General features: G+C 32.7%; 1 protein-coding gene across 1 annotated transcript in view; it reads right to left on the bottom strand.

The window, feature by feature from the left end:
• The window catches only part of LOC118186163 (ER degradation-enhancing alpha-mannosidase-like protein 2), a 63,038-nt gene extending 42,276 nt beyond the window's left edge, over window positions 1-20,762 (bottom strand). Inside the window, exons 1-3 of the mRNA XM_035356224.2 lie at window positions 20,623-20,762; window positions 16,090-16,346; window positions 452-577 (exon numbers count right to left, since the gene is read on the bottom strand). Of these exons, the coding sequence (XP_035212115.2) occupies window positions 452-577; window positions 16,090-16,346; window positions 20,623-20,732 (493 nt within the window). The 5' untranslated portion in view covers window positions 20,733-20,762. The remainder of the gene's footprint in view (window positions 1-451; window positions 578-16,089; window positions 16,347-20,622) is intronic.
• Between the last annotated feature and the right edge of the window lie 435 nt (window positions 20,763-21,197).

Genomic DNA, 21,197 nt, shown 5'->3' on the forward strand with positions numbered 1-21,197 from the left:
TAAATTTAAATTAATTGTATTTTTTAAATTATGCTGGGAGTAACATTATGTTTTAAAAAAAATGCTTTTAAAGGGAAAAAGAGTAAAATGGTTTTCAGAACAGTTTAATTTATAAAAAGAGATCCTTGTTCTGAAAAAATCTGTGGAGCACTTTACAGATGAATCAGCCTGTTTCAAGAGCTTAAACAGCCCTTTAATTCATATGTTATTTTATTGATATAATTGCAAGCCTTTTCATACGCAGATTGCAAAACTAAAAAAATAGTTCAACTCTCCCCACTGCATATGAATAGAAAAGATACACATAACAGAATAATTAGCAACATCCAAACACTGATTAACACAAAATTCTAAGGGGAAAAATTTTGAATTTTGATACAGCTACCCATAACATTACACATGCCATACTGAGGGATCTGTCACACCTCTTGTACATATATGTAAATTTTACCTGGAAGCAATTTGCGAGCAACTTTCTCAGCAAGATTCAACAATGGACCAGAACATGGCCAACCTGGATCAACATCAAGACCAGCTCTCTTTGATAACAAATGAGCAGATAATAATCCTCCAACAACTGAAAATAAGAATATATATTAAAATACTTAAATATGTTATTAAAAACATGTTAACAAAATAAGGGTACGAAGGAAAGGAAAATTAACTGGAAAATACAAGCAGAATGAACAGTTTGCAGTTATTATAATCCACTGTATAAGAATGTAACAATTAATGCCCTTTTTATTAATATTTTGGAAATAATATCTCAACCATGTTACAACTTTGATAATAATATCTTACAAGCTTTTATGTCTCCATAGAACCTAACATCTTTTCTACTAATATGAAAAACACAGGTCAATGCAACCCATTCATGTTATTTAATAAAAGATGCTAGAGACTTCATCAGCACATAATAGCACATTCATAAATGCAATGGACACCACTGCCTAAACAGACAAGATAAAAAAAAATTACCATCAAGTATCAAATTACAACCAGTGAGTAAAAATGTGATTACTCTCTCAACATTCTCGTTTAACTGCACATTATGTTACACTCATACCTTTAATTGCACAATCTAGGTAACATTTGGTAAACAAATCAGCTGATTTTTTGTGGAAATATATTTCAAGATTCAACCTTGAACTATGCTTGAGCTTTTCAAGCAAAACTTCATAATCAACAACCTCATTTAACTGCACATATCTTACACTCATGTCTTTAACTGCCCCATCTAGGTAACATTTGGTAAACAATTCAGCCAATTTTTTCGAGAAACATGTTTCAAGATAGCACTATGACTTTCATTTAATATGCCTTTAATAATTGACTGACTAAAGTCAAAAACAGTAATATTTTCACACCCTAAGAACATTTAACATTTTATTTACATTACACAGTTAAATCTTGACAACTCCTTTTGTCAAAGCTAAAATTTCTATCTCAGTAACTGACAGATTGCTTTATATCAACCTGTATTACAGGATTATTAATCAGCATAATAATTTACATGTAATTTGTGTGTTAGCCTCCCATTCTCCACCTACATGAACGGTAATCAAAACATTATTAGATTTATAAAACAGCAGTCTCAGTACTGGTGGCCTTTTTAAGTAATAAAGAACACTCTTCAGACCAGCTCAAGTGGTATCGGTTGGCTGCTTTCAGACTTAAATGAGACAATTCACAAAGTACAAAATATCATGATGAGTTATCATTCACAAGTAAAGCAATGCACTTACACAGTTAATGGTAAAGAATGTAAAATTTTTCACCTTGCTCAGAATCTCATGATGTTGTAAGAGGGTATTTATAAGGAGTATCACTCAGTTTACGATCTGCTTTTTTTAAGACTTAAATCTTTCTCAACATAAGTCTTTAAGGAAAATGGTCAAGAGAGCATTCTAAACACATTATAAGGAATTTATATGCAGCTTTTGTCTAAAGTTGCATATAAATCTTAAATTCTAAATACTTTTAATATAAATTTTGAATTCCTTTCTAACATGAATAACAACTTCTGATTTATCAGAATCTGAAATTAACAGATCATTTATATATTCACTATATTTAAAACTTTTCAAACTGATTTCACATTTAAATGAGGTACGAAATCAATAAATCTTCTGAATCATTATCTTCCTAGTACACAAAGCATTTTATGAAACTTGCAAACTTGACTATTGCTGTTAACATAATCCGTGAGATGCTACATGAAAATTATTTCATGCAGTTTATCATTTGGAAAAGTCTTAACATCTAATACAAGTATTCTCAGTTCTTTTTGAGGAATTATGGCTAGTCCAAGTGCAAGCATATTAATAAATTACCTTATCATTTAAAACCACATGCAACCAGTTATGCTTTGCTAACATTATTGATACCTAACATCTATTTACAAGACACAAAGCTCTTCATCATCTGACAACTGAAACAATTTACACACTTCATTCTTATTCAGAATCAGATTCTCAATCTACACTTTTTCATAAAATTTGCTAATCTACAGGTAATTTTCAATATCTGAAATGATACTGAGTCAAGATTTGCTATTAGAGCTTCAGCTATGGTAATCACCTAGTTTAGCAAGTATTTATTTCTTTTTGATCCGTAATTTCCTTCAGAACTTCTATCTTCTGAAATTTTTCTTTGATAGCTTCTAAATCATTTATATCAGAATTACTTCTTCAGATGCAAGATTTTCAACTTATGGAAACACTGTCTTAGCTGTGTCACTTGTGTGTAACATTTTCTTATCTTCATTAAACAGCTTTCAAGACACCAATAATTTTGACCGCATGGCACCTAGTTTCCAAACAGGCCCTCTAAAAGGGATATTCGAATTAGTAACATTTTCCTTAATGATCTTTTGGGGTAGGAGGGAACAGTTCTGCAACTTGCATTATTGGGGGAGAAGATGAAATTTCATTTGCCATACAAAATATGTTTTTTTTTTTTTTTTTTTTTTTTTTTTAAATATTTGGTGTAATTGGAAAGCACATCTGGCTAGCCACTGGAAAGTCAGGAGTTCAAATCCTCATGAGGCCACTGTCAATTTTTACATGTTTCCTGGTCCAAAATAAACCTAATGAAAATGTGGTGGATGATAATTAGTCACACTAAGATCTAGTGACTACGGACTCTCCTCCCTTTAAAGGGGGTAGAATATATGGAATTTTCTCCCTCTTTATTGGATGGCTTTCTGGTGTAATTGGAAAGTAGGTCTAGCTGGCAATTGGCAAGCCCAGAGTTCAAATCATGGAGAAGGCACTGCAGATTCTTTCAAAATAAGTCTAATGACAGTACAACTAATTCAATTTTTTTTTAATACAAATTGATTTTAAAACTATCACATCATCATTCTTCATCATTCTTTATAACCAGGCAATTCTTCACATACTTTAACTCGTACAAAACATGTGCCAGCACTTTTGGAGCATTCAAAATCCACTTTTTTAATATGATACCTATAATTCAATACCTCCTATTGATGGTCTGAAGAACCAATTCCTCTCACCTTTTGCTAAAGAATGCAGCAGTTTTTTAAAAGAATGTAAAAAGTCAGCAAATTAATATTTTCTTATCACTTTTAATTTAAACTATCAAATTAGTTATATAGATAGCAGAAGAAGTCTACTAAGTAGTAAAGTCAACAAACCCAAGTTTACAAACTACCACATATTTTGTTCTACTCCAACTGGTTCAAAAATGCAAGCTTGTTTTACATCTTTTACATGACTCTGTGTGTTTTTATTTTTCAGTGCTTTGCTTTTTGCATGAATTTAACTGTTCATTTGATAACTTTGCAAGTAGTTAAAAACTATTTTTACCACCTTAGACAAAGTAAAGGAAGTCTTGTAATCGTGAAAAATATCAGTTTTATTTCAGTACAAATATCTATTCTAACTGTTCTCAAATCCATTTGCATGGTTTTCTTGCATGACGTCTATACATATGGGCAGAATAAATAACTCTCTTTTCCAAAATGAATTCAAAATAAGTTCTCACGTCTGTACATACATATGTATATATGTATCTTGCATAACTCAAAAACGATTAGTCATAGAATGCTGAAATTTTGTATACAGGAGTGCTATAGTTCATACCTCCTGTTTTTATTGCAATCAGCAGAACCAAGCATGTGTATACAAAAACACATACCCATCCCCCTTAAACAATTAAAAGTCCTTACCCGGCCTTTATTTTCGTAATTACTGGTCGTAGACAGATACTTTCATTTACAAGTGTTTTAAATGATAAAAATACTTGTTTTGGTGAAACCCAATAACACAGTGGCTAGCATGTTGCACAGCAGCACCACAGATCCAGGGTTCAATACCTGGGCTGAGCAAGGTCGACTCAGCCTTTCAACCTTTGAGTGGGTCAATAAAATGAGTACCAAGTTTGCTTGGGGACTAAACATCGAGGGTCCTGCAACAAACTGACCACTTGTCCAAGGCATATACTCATGAACCCCGAGGCCCACGGTCAAGAAAGCATATTTCAGGGCACTGCAGGCCTTGGCCCACTAGGGCTGTTGCGCCACTGAATTTAGATACTCGTTTTAGCAGTATGAACATTTTTTTAATTAATTTTTTTTTGACAAATTCTAACTTTTAATGCAATTTTACAGTTCTTATATTTGGGAAAGGTTTGTACTTGTTATGAAAGAATAAAAATATTGGGTTTTAATGAAAGTTTCCTGTCATCGCAAATATCATCTGCGCAAAGAGTTCGTGTTGGTGTGTTTAATTACATTTTGTCAAGCGATGTTTGACATTTGAAAGAAAAAAACTTGCTTTAGAACACTGTGTTGCAAAATCTGTAAAAAATATCATTAAGTACAATGTGTCTGACATGGAACTATCACGCTACCAGATTAGAACTATCACTTACTTCCAGTTACGTTGCAAAAAGTCAGCTGCAGAATGTCACCAAATCATGTGTACAGCTTTAAGCACTAATGCTGTATCATATGACACTGTGAAGGCTAGGTACCAAAAGTTCGAAAACAAGGACTTAAGACATTCAGGAAGCAGAGCACTCTGGCCAGCCTACTGATGTTGATGAGGTCCACCTGCGAGAATTTGTGAAAGAAAATCAGCATGCAACCACTCGGGAGCTTGCTAAGGAATTCAATGTTAGTGCCATGTCTATTAGTCACACTATGCATCACATAAACGTGATATACAATTTCAATCGCTGGGTGTTGCATCAGCTGACTCAAGCAGATAAGGATAGACGTGTTCGAGCCTGCACTAATCTGATCGAATATCAACGAAAGGACAAAATTTTAGACTGAATCATCACTTGTGATGAAATGTGGATTCATTTCAACAACACAGGCTGGAAAGGGGGGGTTAGTCTGTGCCCATTGGCAGTATCACGAAGCACAATTTGACTGTAGCAATCTCAAGAACATCTCAATGCTCGCAAATTTGAAAGAGTTGGAATTCTTGAAACTAGCGAAATGGAGATCTTTTGGGCTAGTGGTAAAGAATTCTACTTGTAAATAACCGACACAGGTTCGGGTCCCGGTCATGCAATGCAGCACTTCTTACCGCCATTAACAGATGGCGGCACGAGCAAGCAACTATCAACGCTTCGCCAAAACGTGATCGCTACATGACTAACAAAAAGATCATGCTTTGTATTTGGTGGGATTGCCATGGTATTATCCAGAAAGTGTATCTGGAAAAATGCAAAACCCTCGACAGTAAAGCGTACAGCGAGGTGCTAGTCCATGTTGACGCTGATATCAAGGAAAATGTCAAACTGAGTTCTGGCGCCAAAAGGTAATGCTCCATCAAGGTAACACAAGACCACATGTGTCTTCATTCACTGGCTGAATTCTGTATGGACTCAAATGGAATCTTTTGCCACACCTACATTATAGCCCCAACATCTCTCCTTTAGACATCTACCTTTTTTTCACAGCTGTAGCTATATCTTGCTGGTGCTATCTTGCATTTTGCACAGGACGTGTAAAATGTGGTTGATCTGTTTTTGGACTCGCTGCTGCCCACCAAGTTTCTGGGCCAAAGGCTTTGAAAAACTACCAAAAACGTTGGCAGAAAATCATAGATTTGTGTAGTGATTACTACCTGTACTAAAAGTGCACTGTTTTTTTTTTATAACTTTACGAAAATTTTTTAATGGAAAACTCTTGCTACAACCAGACACAAGAACTAATTCAGAAGTCAAACAACAACGAAACGAGACAAGAAGTTTGATAGGGTTCGTAGCCACATTTTAGTTAAAAAAATAAGCACCTAGAAGCACTTTTCAAGCCCATTTTAAGGAGAAAAAAAAATAAGTACCTGTCTAATTACATTATACACAACTGCATAACCTTAAAAGAAAAATTAGACTTGTAATTTAAAATATGAGAAATTCAGTATTTATTAAGAGAGAATGAGCATTACTCAAACATGGAAAATAATTACATCTTTTTTAAATTTTAAATAACAGTTCAATTTACAGAACTAGTTTACAATGAGAGAAAAAAACTATGCAGAAATAACCTATATTACAAGAGTTAATGATGAAATTTTCGTTCAAAATAGAGAAAATAAATGATAATAAGCCATATTTATTATATTCGCTTGACACCTAAAAATAAATACAATTTATTTTTCTACTCATATTAATATTTACATAATTTAACTTAAATCAAAATTCTCAACATTTTCTAAATTTTCATTGTATAAAAGTTTTCCATTAACAGATATTGCAAGCAAAGTAATTTAAGTAAAAATAAGCAAAAAAAAGGAACTTTCCTGAAATCAGAAGACAGGAAATTGCTTCATGCAGTCATCCTTTAACAGTAAAAGCTTAAATAACTGGCATACTCGGAAATTGCCGAATATCTGAAAATTCCGGATAGTCGAGCATAACTGGTAATAGAGGAACGGGATAGATTGTACCTGTTTTTTAGATTTTTCAGCTAAATAATGCTTTGAATGCGAAACTGAAAAATAATCTGTTTAGCAAGCACAATAAAACTCTTTTATCTCTGCGAAATATCACAAACATTATTGTGCGATATGTGCACCTTAATTCTTCCGCACGTGATATTACACAATCAGAATCAACAGCTGCCGGTATTTGGAGAATATATAACAGGAAAACACCCCTTTGCTTCGACCGGTTTTCACCGTCATGTGCCCATGTGGCATATTTATCATTAAGCAGGACACGTCGCGATATCCCTGCCATACTCATATTGATTAATAAAGAGATTTACCAATCTGGGGTGTTTTTCATTCTAATTTTGAACAGATTGCATTAAATTTCCGGAATAGAATCATTCTTCGCTTGGGTTGGTAGACCGCGGAACTTTTAGTCCTATTCAATCCAGGTTGGAAACTGACCACGAAAACAAAACAAAACAAAAAAGTCTGTTGCTTGCTTTGCTGTGAACTGTTACGGTTTCAATTTTTGAGATTTTGTAGAGAAAGGGGAGAACCCCCAACGTCTGTACTGTATAATGCATTGGCAAAAAAAAAAAAAAAAAGAAATTATTTTGACTAATGATTACTTTATTTATGCAATTCCGACTATTATTCCTTAGAAAACTAATCTGTGTTAAAACACATTTGCCCATTTTTTAAGTTTATGTTTACTTCAGCAGTAACTGCAAATATATTATTATAAATATTCAAACATATGCTCATAATATAAGCATACAGATCATAATGAACGTGAATATGAACTGACCATGCGGAAAGAGAATGTAAATTATTAAAATCTTGATAGAAATTCAAACGTGTGTAGTATTGGGTGGGAGCAAAAGAATATGGAATATACCGGAATTTTCCATAGCTTTCGCAATTCTTTGGCCAACAAAACGACGTGCACCTGTCTGTACTCTAGCGCACCAAAGGTTATGTTAATGCAGAGAAAGAGGCGAAAAGCTATGATTCAGCATCTGACGTTCCATATAAGGAAGAAAGTTGTTTATTTAGTGTGGGCTTTGGTACGGGGAAAAAGTGTGCCTTCGTTAAAAAAAAAAAAAAAAAAGGCACTAAAAGCAAAAAATAAGCATAGAAAACAAAAACAATAAGTGCTTTAGAGAAAAAGTAAGCACCTATAAAGGCTTTTATATTTTGTTTTAAAATAAGGACTTATAAGCATTTGTAAGGACTGCTACGAACACTGTTTGATCATATAACAAAAACTGATCGAGACATTTAATTTCAAAATCTGCTATGTCCAACGTCATTTATTACTTGTCTTGAGAGATCGATTAATTAAATTAGAAATAATTCAAGGAAATAAGTTTAAATGAAGTGCAGCAAAAAATACGAATAATTTAAAAGGCCATGGAAAGAAGTTGTGGTGACCACATCAGATTTTTTACCATAAAATAATGGCTCACTCAGAATGTATGCAACTCATGTCTTGCAAATTAGACTGTGATTCGGAACCGAATCTGAAATGTGTGTAAATGAACCTGGAAGTAGTGAACGTTCTTTAGATGATTTCAATAATAGTATAAAAACACGGCAGTAAAGATACTAATTTACTCTTTTGACTGGATATTATCATTTTACTGAGTAAAGGGCATGCAACAGAAGGAGGCAGAGGAAAGATCTTCCTGGATACTTACCAGCTCTACTAAGACAGACAGAAAGACATTTTTAGAGGTGATTTTACCTACAGGGAGGGGGGGGGACTAAACCCAGAAGATGGTGCTATGTGTGTTCACTGAAGGAAAATGACACCAGCAAAAGAATTTGAAAAGCTACTCAGTATTTTTGCCTGGACTGAGCCTCTCGCCTTGTTTTACGAAATATTACATTAAATCAGATTTTGGGGAAAAATGGCTCAGTAAATGTAATTGTAATCAAACATAATTGTAATGTAACTGTATTTTTTATATATACAACCATCCCTGTTAGGTGCTCATGTAGGAAGAAAAGACAACTCACATGGTAAATATTATTTTACTAGCCAGTTAAAAAAAAAAAAAAGTTATTCTAATAGCTTAAAAATTTTACAAATGTTAATTTTAACATTTTCTTACTTACAAAAGTAAAATGAACCAAAAAAAAAAAAAAAATTACAACATTATTTGGATTAAACTCCTGAAAAAGATGAAACTGTCAAGTTCTCAGGAATTTTAAAATTCCAGAGATATGTTACAGGTTATTTTATAAAATCCAGGAATGTCTAGCACTTGACAAAATTTGTGTTTTTTTGTCCCAAACTTCACAGGAATATAATTTAAGGAGAAATGTAAATATTTTACTCCCCTTCTTGAATTAGGCCCACCAGCGGCCGAGTGGTAAAATCGCTGAACACTGGTAGTTTGGTCCGAGGTTCGAATCCCGCGAACAGGCTGGCTGCATGGGTGTTTTCGTGGTTTTCCTCATGTGTAATGTGTATACGAGCCAGCTATCTTAGAAAGTCCTCCACGAAGGCATCCCTCCCTTTAGGCAGATAGCCCTCGAGGCTTTGCCGTATTTAAATAACCTAACCTTCTTGAATTAAAAAAAAAAAAAAAGAGAAATGCCTATCAGTGCTATCCTATAGGAATACAATGTTCATCTTTAAATAAAATGCAACTCAAGTATTTCAATTTTAAAAGCTTGAGTATTTGTTTTCATATTTGTTACTTGAACATGAAGATAGATGCAAAGAAATATTTAAATGGTATTAAAAGTGTACTGCTGTCGCAAAATGAAAAATTGGGTACAACTCTGATATACGTCCTAATTTCACCAAATGTGGCGATATGTGTTCTGCGGTGGTTTTTGGCACGATTGTGTGTTGTATGGCAGCCCTGTTGACGTTGAAAAATTTTTTGCTGGAGCTCATTGGTTCGTGTCTGTGTCTCAGAAGATAGGGAGAAAAGATAAAACGGTGGAAGTTGTTGAATTGAAGTTCGGCAAAAGGAAATATCATTGTGGCCATCCTGTTGAGGGGCAGTGGGTATTTGGAGGTGTGGAAAGAGGATCTGGGAGATTATTTTTAGTGGCTGTGCATGATAGAAATAGGGATTTGTGAACCATAGTATGAATTTTCTGGATAGTGTGTCTGGCTGTTATATAAATATGATAGTGATCACGTGGCGGTATGAAATTGATATTTCTGCTGTTTGAAAAAGCATCAATTCATGGTAGGTGCATTTTATTTTACTCTTGTTTTTATTTTGTAGAATGTTGTGTTCACTGTTTTTTTAGTACGAAGTTCTGTCATTATTGTTGTTTTTTTAATTGTTTGAAATTTATTTTAGTTTATTTTGTTGATTAGCGTGCAGTGTCTAGATTGCGCAATTCGTAGATGTTTTTTAAAGTTGAAACAGAGCGCCGTGTACATGGTATTCTTTGAAATTTATTCTTATGTTAATTTATTAAAGCGAGGTGTGCATAGTTCGTAGATTCGTTCGCTGCCTAAATTGTGCAATTCGTAGATTTTTTTAAAGTTTAAACAGGATGCTGCGTACATGGTATTCTTTGAAATTTATTATTGTTATGCTAATTTATTAAAGCAAGGTGTGCGTAGTTCGTAGATGTTTTTTTAAGTTAAAAAATATCGTTGTGTACGTGGATTCTTGTCAAATATTTTTGGTTAGAAACTTTACAGTTTTGCTATCTAAATTTTTTGTTTTTGTTTCGGATTTTTAGCTTATGTTGTGTGTTCAAAACGCAGTTTTTGCATGTGCGAAAACCGCGTTTTTGGAGACATTTTAGGCTTAAAGTTCGAAATGCAGACAAAAAATTTAGATCGTAATATGGCAGTGTGGAGTTTTTCGCCAAAAATCTTTGCCGACTTGAAGGCGCATATCAGAGTAGTTCCGAAAAATGATAGAAAAAGGCAATACCAATTAACATGCTACTACAGTTTTATTATCACCATCTATTGATGCAGGTTAGCGTACATGGGAAATGTTAAAATTTTGGTAATAAACACACTATCGCATATGGACTCTTGTAATGCCATTTTCTGAATGCCCTAACAAGAGATTAAATCTCAGTTTTCATATCACCAGACTGATGTAAAGACTACTATATTATATGATTAAATTAAAAAAATGCCTTAACACCTTATGGTACACTTTTACAGCATGGAAGATAAATAAAATTTTATACTCAATTGGAAGAAACTTTTATTTTACTACCATTACTTTTCTAGTCAAAACAATTATATACTTTGGATATTCAAAAGTAGATGGCAAATATCAGACATAGGTTTAATCTATTCATCTTTTACACATGCATCATATTTTTTCTGGCCTTTTTTTTAGTAAGGTGGTAAGCTTTTCATGGTTATATACATGGTTTCAAGGAAGAACTACTCCGATAAAAACCCCTATTGGCCTATCCGCTCAAACAAACGAAATGAAATTTCAGATATTATGATTTGAATGTATACACTCAAAATTCTGATGACAAAATAATAAAACTCTCACGGTTGTGGCCACAGTCAAAATTTTTAAATGGCAAAACCTTTTTTTGTGCAATTGATCAGCACTTTGAAAAACTATAATGGCACTGAAACAATAAACGTATGACATAAATTGCCAGCATTAAACATTTGCAAAGAGCACTGTACAGGACCAATGACAACACAAGAGGACGTTTGGTTTGCTTTATATGATTATGGCAAAGCCTCAAGGGCTATCTGCATAAGGGAAGGGATGCCTTCATGGAGGACTTATATACATGTCATACATAGGGAAAACCACGAAAACTCCCCTGCAGCCAGCTCACAACACAAGAGAAGAGAGGAGGGAAACTTTAAATCGAATTACAAGTTTTAAACATGCCCACCTTCACAGAAACTAACACACTGTATGCAGGAAATGTTGACAACAAGGACAGACTATTGCAGGAGAAATCTGTATAACTTCACGTTTTATGGAATCTTTCAATTCTGACAAATTTCATGGATTTGATGTGCACACCTTAGATTTCGGATAACCCCAGAACCAGAAATCTATCTGAGTGCAGTCGGGTCATTGCTGTGGCCACGAAAATGCACAGTCACAGAAGATGACTCTAAAGTGTTACTGACATGCATACATATAATGTCATCAACAACATTTTGCTGCTGCAATTCTGGAATGACATAATTCTGCAACATTGTTGCATACCGAGCATTTGCTATGGAATGCATTTCCATACCTGTGGAAGCGACCTTTTGAAAGAAGTATAGACTGAGAACGAATGTGCATACAATGCTACATCACAGTCACTTTAGCTTTGTGTAGAGGTGCTGGTGCCACATCGTGAAGATTTTCATCAGCCTAGTGAACACAGTTCTGGGAGTTTACGTTTCCTGTTATACAGAAATGCACCCTATCCATGCATAATATCCACACTGACCACCTGCTATATTCTTCACATCTGACGAGGAAAAAATTTACGAAGTTGATATGCTAGAATCAATAAGGAAACATTCGCAAAACAGTACAAACTTGAGGACTACGGTTTTTGGTACATCTAAACTGTGGGCAGCACTTCTTGCAGTATGCAATGGACCTGCAGTAATCATATTATGCATTGTCACAACAACTTCAACAGGAACACATCATTGTCCCGCTATCACATGTGCATCCAGTTTCATCTGATTTTTTTAAGAGATCATGTACAAGGTAAAAATATATTTCAGGATAACCCTTGGCGAAAATTGGTGATTTTTTGGCACCATTCCCATTTATGTCCAACGCCGTCCCCAGTAAAATAACGTCCAAAACATAATGCAATAAAACATAATTAAAACAAAAAATATATAATCTCAATAAACTGTATTTTAATCAAACAATGGAATAACACAAAAAAGGAAATACACGTTACCTCATGTATTCACTACAAAAAGGAAATATTGACTTAACTTATTTAGAAATTTCTGTGTCTTCAGGCCAAAATTTCTGCGTCTTCACGCTGTGACACACAAAAATTTAACAGCACCCAAAAACTTTCTAAAATTATCTGAACTAGAATCTGTATATTGCCATAGGCACATAAATTAAAAAAATAAGAATTAAAAAAATCCTCCGTAGCATCGGACAAACCCATTCAAAGCCATCTGAACAATCTTTATGTTTGACCATACAGGACACTTATAATGACTACTAAGTAAACCTTCATTTACACACCAGGTCTATAATGCTTTTTCTCCCTTTTGTTCTAAATTGTACAAAAACTTCAGATTAACCTTCCAGCACGTGCATATGCGCAAAATTTATGACGAATTCAGTTTTTTATTGCACATTTTTCACATATCGAAGCTAAGATGTCTGAAAGTCATTTCTATTCCTCCTTTCTACCCTTCATCACATCATTTTTTAACTGGGCTTTTGTGCTACGTGGCAGCTTTTTCATAAAATTTATGACACATGCGTGGTTGTGTTTTAAAATTCGGAAAATATTTTATTTCTCAAATATTTTGTAATTTTGTGTTATTAATTGCCATGTATTATTTTAATTTGAATACATTAGGCTCTTTAAATTTTATATCGGTTTTCATGGCAAAAAGATATGTGCAACCAGCTGATTTTGCTCCGATTCTTCAAGAATTATCTGATGAAGAAAAGGAAGACAAGGAAACCTTAGGATGGGAGAACAATAGCGATTTCCATTCCTTATTTTCTTTTATTTCTATTTTTCAGAAATAAATAAAAACATTAAAGTACATTTTTGTAACCAGTAAGAAGTAAAGGCTAATCCTTGGAATATGGTAACAGGCAGTTTGGCGACATTTTGATAAGGCGATAAAGGTTGCTAGCTAGGACTTTAGCAGTGTACATGGGTAAAGTCAAGAGTGTGCGCAATGCCATTTTTGTGCAATTCTGGGATGTTTTTTTAAGTGAAAATAGGTCAACGTGTACATGGATACCGTGTATGTGCAATTCTTAAAAACGCGTCAAGCAGTTTGCGATTCTGCCCTTTCTTCCAATTTCGCACCTAATCTTCATCATGATTAAGCCCTTTTGTTCCATAAAAATTCTAGCATAAGTGTAATTCGTCTAGTAGAATGTTGGGGAAAAAAGAACATGCCTTTGCTTCGTGAAAACAAAATGGCGTCCAAACAAAAACTAGCAAGTTGCTGTAGCACGGTTGGTCGCCAAATTTTTGCCAAAACATTGCTAAGTTACCATAATCCAAAGATTAACCGAAGTAAATTTCCTTGCAGAAGTAAGTAATGCTAAACTTACTTTTTTTTCCTACCAAGGTGTTTCCCTTTTTTATTGTCTATACTTGTCTTTGATGAATATTAAAATTAGCTTTGATTTTAAAATATAATTATTAAATAATAAATTAAAAATTTTCTATAATGAAATGCATCATTGCATTTCCATCTCACTAACATAAGAACTTAAAAAAAAAATTTACTTATAATTGAAAGTGATATTTGTATTTTGCAATAATAAGATTAATATTTTATTTCTTAACAAATTTATTATCAATATTCACGTGCGAAATGACAATATTTCTGTCGTTTCGTGCCAAAAACAGTAAAATAACGGATGTCGTAAAAAATACGACACACGCACACCCACGTAAAATTGCCAAGTGCACGTGCTGGAAGGTTAATCTTATCGCATACAGCCATTTTATGGTCTAAAGCACAAAATAAGCGATGTACTTCCTAACCAACATTTTAATGCATAAATAAGCCTTTAAAAATATTTTCCCATAAGTCAAATTCACAATTACGCAAACAATCATGTCATCATAGGGTTCCCATAACATTCAACTACTCTTACCATAAATGAAACAACTTGTCAATAGTTGAAGAGGTCCCCCTAAAATACAGACTAACCCACGTACAGTTGTTATGGAACATGGATCTCATCTTAGTTTATGGTTTTGCCAATAAACTGACAATGACAACATTTTCCCCGTTCAGATAAAACAGTTTTATCAATTCCCTTAACTTCTCTGTAAGTGTAATCTTGTTAGCATGTTCGAACACCTGACTGAAGAAACAACAATCTTCCCACACTACTTATTAAAGGTTTTCCACAAGCCATTGCTTCAAAAATGGCATTCTGTGATTGGTGCTTCTAGTGTCTATCCCTGTGAATTATGCAAAGCGTGTCAATGCACATCTTCTCTGTGTTGTCACTGGTCCTTTAAAGTGTTCACTGAAAATGATTTACACTGGCAATGTTTGTCATACATATATCATTCCTATACCATTTGTTTTTTCAATGTGTTCATCAATTTTCTCAGGAAAAATGTGGATATTGGCATTCAAAAATTCCAAATTTTTTCACTGTAACCATAACCATGACAGCTCTATTGTTTTAAATCTTCAATCTCGAGCACATGCCTTTAAATAACAATACCTTAAATTTCAATTTGACTTTTGAGCGGATAAGCCGCTAGGGATTCATATAGAATCATAGTTTCTCTGAGAACATTCTCCCCAACTTATCTCTATACATAACGATTTTGGTTAGCTACAGTCTAATCATTCAGTCTACATTATCCATGCATTTTTAATATTCCCAAATTTAATTTTTTGCTACTTACCTGGGACAGCTGTTAAAATTACATGAGCTATGTCAGCAGTTAAATAAAAGAATCATTTCTGTTGTCATAGCTTTTTGTGGTTTTGCTCATTAATAATCCAATTATGAGCCAGATTCTATATAAAAAGACACCACACCCCCAGCTGTTAAGACCACTGAATACTGGTATCTTGCTTTTATTTGGGTTTGAACCCAAGTGATCAGGCTGGCTACAAGATGGTTTTTTGTGTTTTTCTCCATGCGCAATATGAATACAAGGCAGTTTCCAGCAGAATGTTCTCCACAAAGGCACTTCTCCTCCTAGGCAGAATGCTCTCATGCCTTTACCATATTCAAATAACCAAAACTGTTCAAATCCTAAGTAAAAGTATTTATTCCCATAAGCAGGAAGACTCATTTCACTTTCCTATATTCCAAAGTTCCTGAATAGTTTCATAAATGTTCTTTAATCTCTAAAGGGAAATTTTAGTGAAAAATAAGTATATATTTAACACAGGACTTCAAAAAGAATTCACACACAGCAAAAAAATTTCACAATTCAATAATTTTTTGCAGTAATCATTACATATTTCTCTTTTCAATACGTAAAAATTACTTACCACGAATATTTGTTTCAAATACAGAAACATTGATGTTAACATTGAAATCAGCTGTTGCAAGAAGAGTATTTACAACTCGTCTGAATTCAGTATAATTTTTCATCACTGCTAAAGTATCAAGGGCATCAATTAATGTCAGGGAAAAACTACCCCAAGTGTCCATTCCACGGCAAGATATAGGTTGAAGTTCATCGTAAGGAAAAGCACTCTTCAAATAATGATCATATGCATGATGAAACATCTGTACAACTTTTTCTCTAGTAAAAAGAATGGCAAAACAGAAAAATTTATGTTTTATTTCTAACAAAATGTATAGAAAAATAAAAATTTTTAAAAAAGTGTAGGTCAAGGATTCCTATGTTTATTAGGCTGATCTTTGGAATATGGTAACAGGTAGTTTGGCGACATTTTGGAGGTGATAAAGGTTACTACCTAGGACTTTGGGAATAATGTGAGAAGTACTCAGTTCCGATTACGCATTATTTTGTGTGAGGGAAATGAGAGATCATGAGATATGTCATGTGACATTAATGGACGAATCATTGTTCTTTAATCGCTTTTCCGATAGATATAATATATAAAAATATCTGCTGTACTTTATAGCAGTAGTTTCATTCTATGTTCTGTGAAACAGTGTTGTTTAATATTTGGATCCCACGGCCGTATATAAAGTAAATCCGAAATTTTTATTGTGTTTATGTGTAATTGAAAAGAATTGCTTAATTGCAGATAAGTATGAATGTCCAATATGTGGGAATTAAATGAGATTATGTGAAAGGAAGAATATTACAGATAGTTTGAATGGCGGTGCAAGAAACCTGGTGAAAATGGACATTTTGTGATCCGCCATGCACTCAAGATTCTGTAGAAGATTAGGTAAGTTAGTATTTTTAATTATTTGAGGATATTATTTTTATGCATTGTTCTAAATGTAAGGAGTAAATAAATTAACATGGTATTATTGGAAAATTGTTATTAGCAATGATTTATTTTAAAGTAATTAGTATTATAAGCTAATTTTTATTAATTTAATGTATGTGCTTATTTATATTTTAAGTAGTGTTTTTTAATTTAATTATATTTTAATTTAATGATCGTGATTTTAAGAGTTATATGTTTGTAGTATTTTGGAATACGTTTGAGTAGAAGTAAATGTGCATGGAAAGAATTTAAGTATTTGACACTAAGTATTTGTAATCATTTTTAATGTTTTGTTATAAATTCGTTGGTGACGTTTATGATAGATAATTTAGAGGTAAAAGTTTTTGAATATTTTATTTATTTTATACGTGCAAATGTCCATCCTTGGAAAGGGTATATACATTTTCGCGATCAGGTAATTTCATATATGTCCTTTTTTACCGAATTTAAAGATTCACAAAATTTTCATGCATTTTCATGAATTTTTTTCATTTATGAGAAAAAAAGCAGTGTACATGGATATAGTGAAGAGTGTGCGCAATGCCATTTTTGTGCAATTCTGGGATTTTTTTTAAGTAAAAATAAGTCGACGTGTACATGGTTTAATTATATTTTAATTAAATGATAGTTATTTTGTGAATTATATGTTTGTAGCGCAATTTGGTATACGTTTGAGTGGAAGTAAACGTGCAAGGAAATAATTTAAATATTTGACACTAAGTATTTGTAATGCTTGCAGTATGAATTCGTTGGTGACGTGTATAATATAATAGATGATTTAGAGGTAAAAGTTTTTGGATATTTTATTTATTTTATATGTGGAAATGTTTATATTTGGAAAGGGTATATACTTTTTCGCGATCAGGTAATTTCATATACGTTCTTTTTACCGGGTTTAAAGATTCAGAAAATTGTCATGTATTTTCGTGAAATTTTTCTAATTTATGAGAAAAAAGCAGTGTACATGGATATAGTGAAGAGCGTGCGCAATGCCATTTTTGTGTAATTCTGGGATGTTTTTTTAAGTAAAAATAAGTCAGCGTGTACATGGTTTATGTGTATGTGTTATTTTGAAAAACGCGTAAGGAGTATGGTATTGTGCACTTTTTCCCAATTTTGCAGTGAATATTTGTCATGATTAAGCAGTTTGTTAGATAAAATTTCTAGCATAAGTGTAATTCGGCTAGTAGATTGTTGGAAGAAGTGTTCAGTAGATAAAAAGAAAAGAAACATGTCTTTACTTCGTGAAGACAAAATGGTGGCGGGAAAAAAAAAATAGAGGGTTGCTATAGGAGAGTTGGTCGCCAAATTTTCGCCAAAAAATTGCCAAGTTACCATAATGTAAAGATTGACCGAAACATCTTAAAAATTATGTGAGAAAATTTAAGGTCTGTTAATTCTTACCTTTGAATCAGTAATTGGGTTTTTAGCCTCAGTAGTTAGTATTTTAAGTTTTATCTAGCTAGCGATATTCCTGTACACTGCGCAAAAGAAAAAAAAAAGGGGGGACAGTTCTACTGGGCCGATTGACAAAATTCAAATTGCGTTTTTCATGTCTTGAAAGTGCCACTTGGGATATATATATTAGATTTATATATCACTTTGTTCTAACATAGGTATTTTAACACAAAATCGAACTTTTTCTGAAATAGTGTACCAATTGTTTTTCCATATTTCAATTCTAGTGTAAATCGGCTAGCAGATTGTTGGAAAAAGTGTTGAGTAAATAAAAAGAAAAGAAACATGTCTTCAAAAAAAAAAAAAAAAAAAATAGGGGGTTGCTGTAGCAGAGTTGGTCGCCAAATTTTAGCCAAAAAATCGCCAAGTTACCATAATCCAAAGATCAACCGTTTATTACAAGTATTTTTAGAATGAATTCAGTAATGAAAAAGTAATTAGACTAACTGTTTTATAAGAACTCATGCTGTTGTTTTTGGTTGCTAATACAAGAAATACTTACCACTTGTACCTTTAAAGCAATCACAAACATCTATAAAATTGTTGTTATTGCAACGAAAGTAGTATCTCTTATTTTTCTTATTACAAGCTAAATGACAGGTTTATTGACTTTTAATTATATTCCAGAAATTGAAATTTTGATTCATATAACTGATTTTCTAGTTACTTAAAAAATTTTAAAAAGAATTTCCTACTATGTTACCAAAGTACAATCACTGAATATCATTTTATCATAATTAAAAAAATAATAATAATAATAATAAAAGTTTTGGTTACAGATTAAAAAGATATATGGATAATCAAGGTATCAATCAAGAAGTTCACTTTACATTCACACCGGGGAATAAATGTGCTATTAATTCAATTCGTTTACAGTATTAACTAGATTTGCCCCAAATCTGTAAAATTATCAACCATACAAACTAATGAACAATTACAAAGCACTTTCTTATGTAGCATATAATGCAACAATTGTAACAAAAGCAATAACAACGAGCTTGATTTATCACTAATTAATTGGCAAAACTTCAAATATCCATTTATTTAAATTAGCCGATCGGTTCTTTTTGAAGCTTTTATGATTAAAATGTTTCACTCATTATAGAATTTGCTAACTGTAGGGAGAAAAAAATTAGCTAAATATTTTCTCTATCAGTACTTTTTCATAGTTCTCAAACTTAATTTGCTTCCATACTATTAATTCTTAATATACAGATCACCTTTCTTGCAATATTTATACAGCAGAATGTCGTTTACACAAGTATGGGTTAAAATAGTTATACACAAACTCTACAATAAGCATAAAAGGAATACGAGTTCAAATAAACTTTGAATTCAAGTGCTCAGCGATCTTTACACGGCAGAAATTAGACTGCGCATTATTCAAGAAAAGCATATACCAATATACACAGAAGGTAGAATAAAATTCACAATTCATTAAAGCAAATTGTGTTAAATATGCATTTAGGAAACTCATGTTACTTAATATTATAGTAAATACAGACAAACTTGATAATTTAACATAATTTAGGCGAATGAATCAAAACATGACAGCTGAAATGAAATCGGTAACTAACGGGGCAGTATAACTTAAGTCAAATGCAGTATAAGGAAACTTTAGAATAGTTCATATGAAATATTAAAGATATACCGTATCAAAATTGCGTGCTGTTAATAAATCAAAACTGCTTACAAGTTACCGGAAAAAATTATAATGTTCAGCAAAAGGTAGGTTTTGACATACAAGAATGAACGGCCAACCTATTCAGTTAAAACATACTTGTACGGAGATTCACAACTGATGAAGCAGATAATGGATTTAATGCTATGAACGTTTCTAAAGAACTGCTGTTCTCATTCTGTATATCTTATAATATGAGACACAGATCTATAGCATTTTGTTTACCAAACTAAATACGGGACCAGTGAACGAAAAGTGAGAGATTTAATTTCCTCTTCCCCCAGGATACAAGTATTTTTTAGAAGCAAAAACATAGTTCTACTCATACTGTTATTCTATAAGAAAATCTTCAATGTTATCAAATAACTTAAATAAAACAATAAAATTAAATTCTTTGCAAGAAATTTAATTATTTTCTTAAAAAGATCATGCGGAGAAATGACGAAGAATCTACACTAGAAATTACTATTTACCTGTACATTTTTATGTCACTATCTGTAAAAACTCGAAAAGAATATGATTTGATGAATATAAAACTAAACAATGTGATGTAAACATAAAAAAAAGTGCACATGCCGGCCATGTTGTCACGTTTCCATAGCAGTTTGCGTAAGTTGCCAGAGAAGCGCTCCGATCATGTGCAAAGTTTCAGCGCTTTTAAAAGTATTACACTCTCATTATGAAATTAATATTACTTATTAATCAGGCTCTGATTAGCAGCACATTTCATTCCAGTTTTCTCTGTGCATAAGCTTTGAACTGCTTTATTTAAATGATGACCAAGTGTATGGGGAGTGAAAAAAATTACGTCTTTGAAGAATTTTCAAAGAAGTTTTGATCTCTTAAAAAGGGACACATGTAAGCAATGACATGTGGCTAAAAATGAATGATTAGGTATGGATAAAAAATATAAAATGAAATGTATTAATGGTATGAAATACCATGTTTACTCACTTATTTCTCCCCCTCGCATAATTTTTTTTCCTAGTTTCTCCAACAAGTGATTTTGAAACTTTTGATGTAGCGTAACAGTTTAAAATGTACGCAA

This window comes from Stegodyphus dumicola, chromosome X1, assembly GCF_044657685.1.
Source record: "Stegodyphus dumicola isolate Sdum_Otavi_A_Nest chromosome X1, ASM4465768v1".
NCBI classification, from domain to species: Eukaryota; Metazoa; Arthropoda; class Arachnida; order Araneae; family Eresidae; genus Stegodyphus; species Stegodyphus dumicola.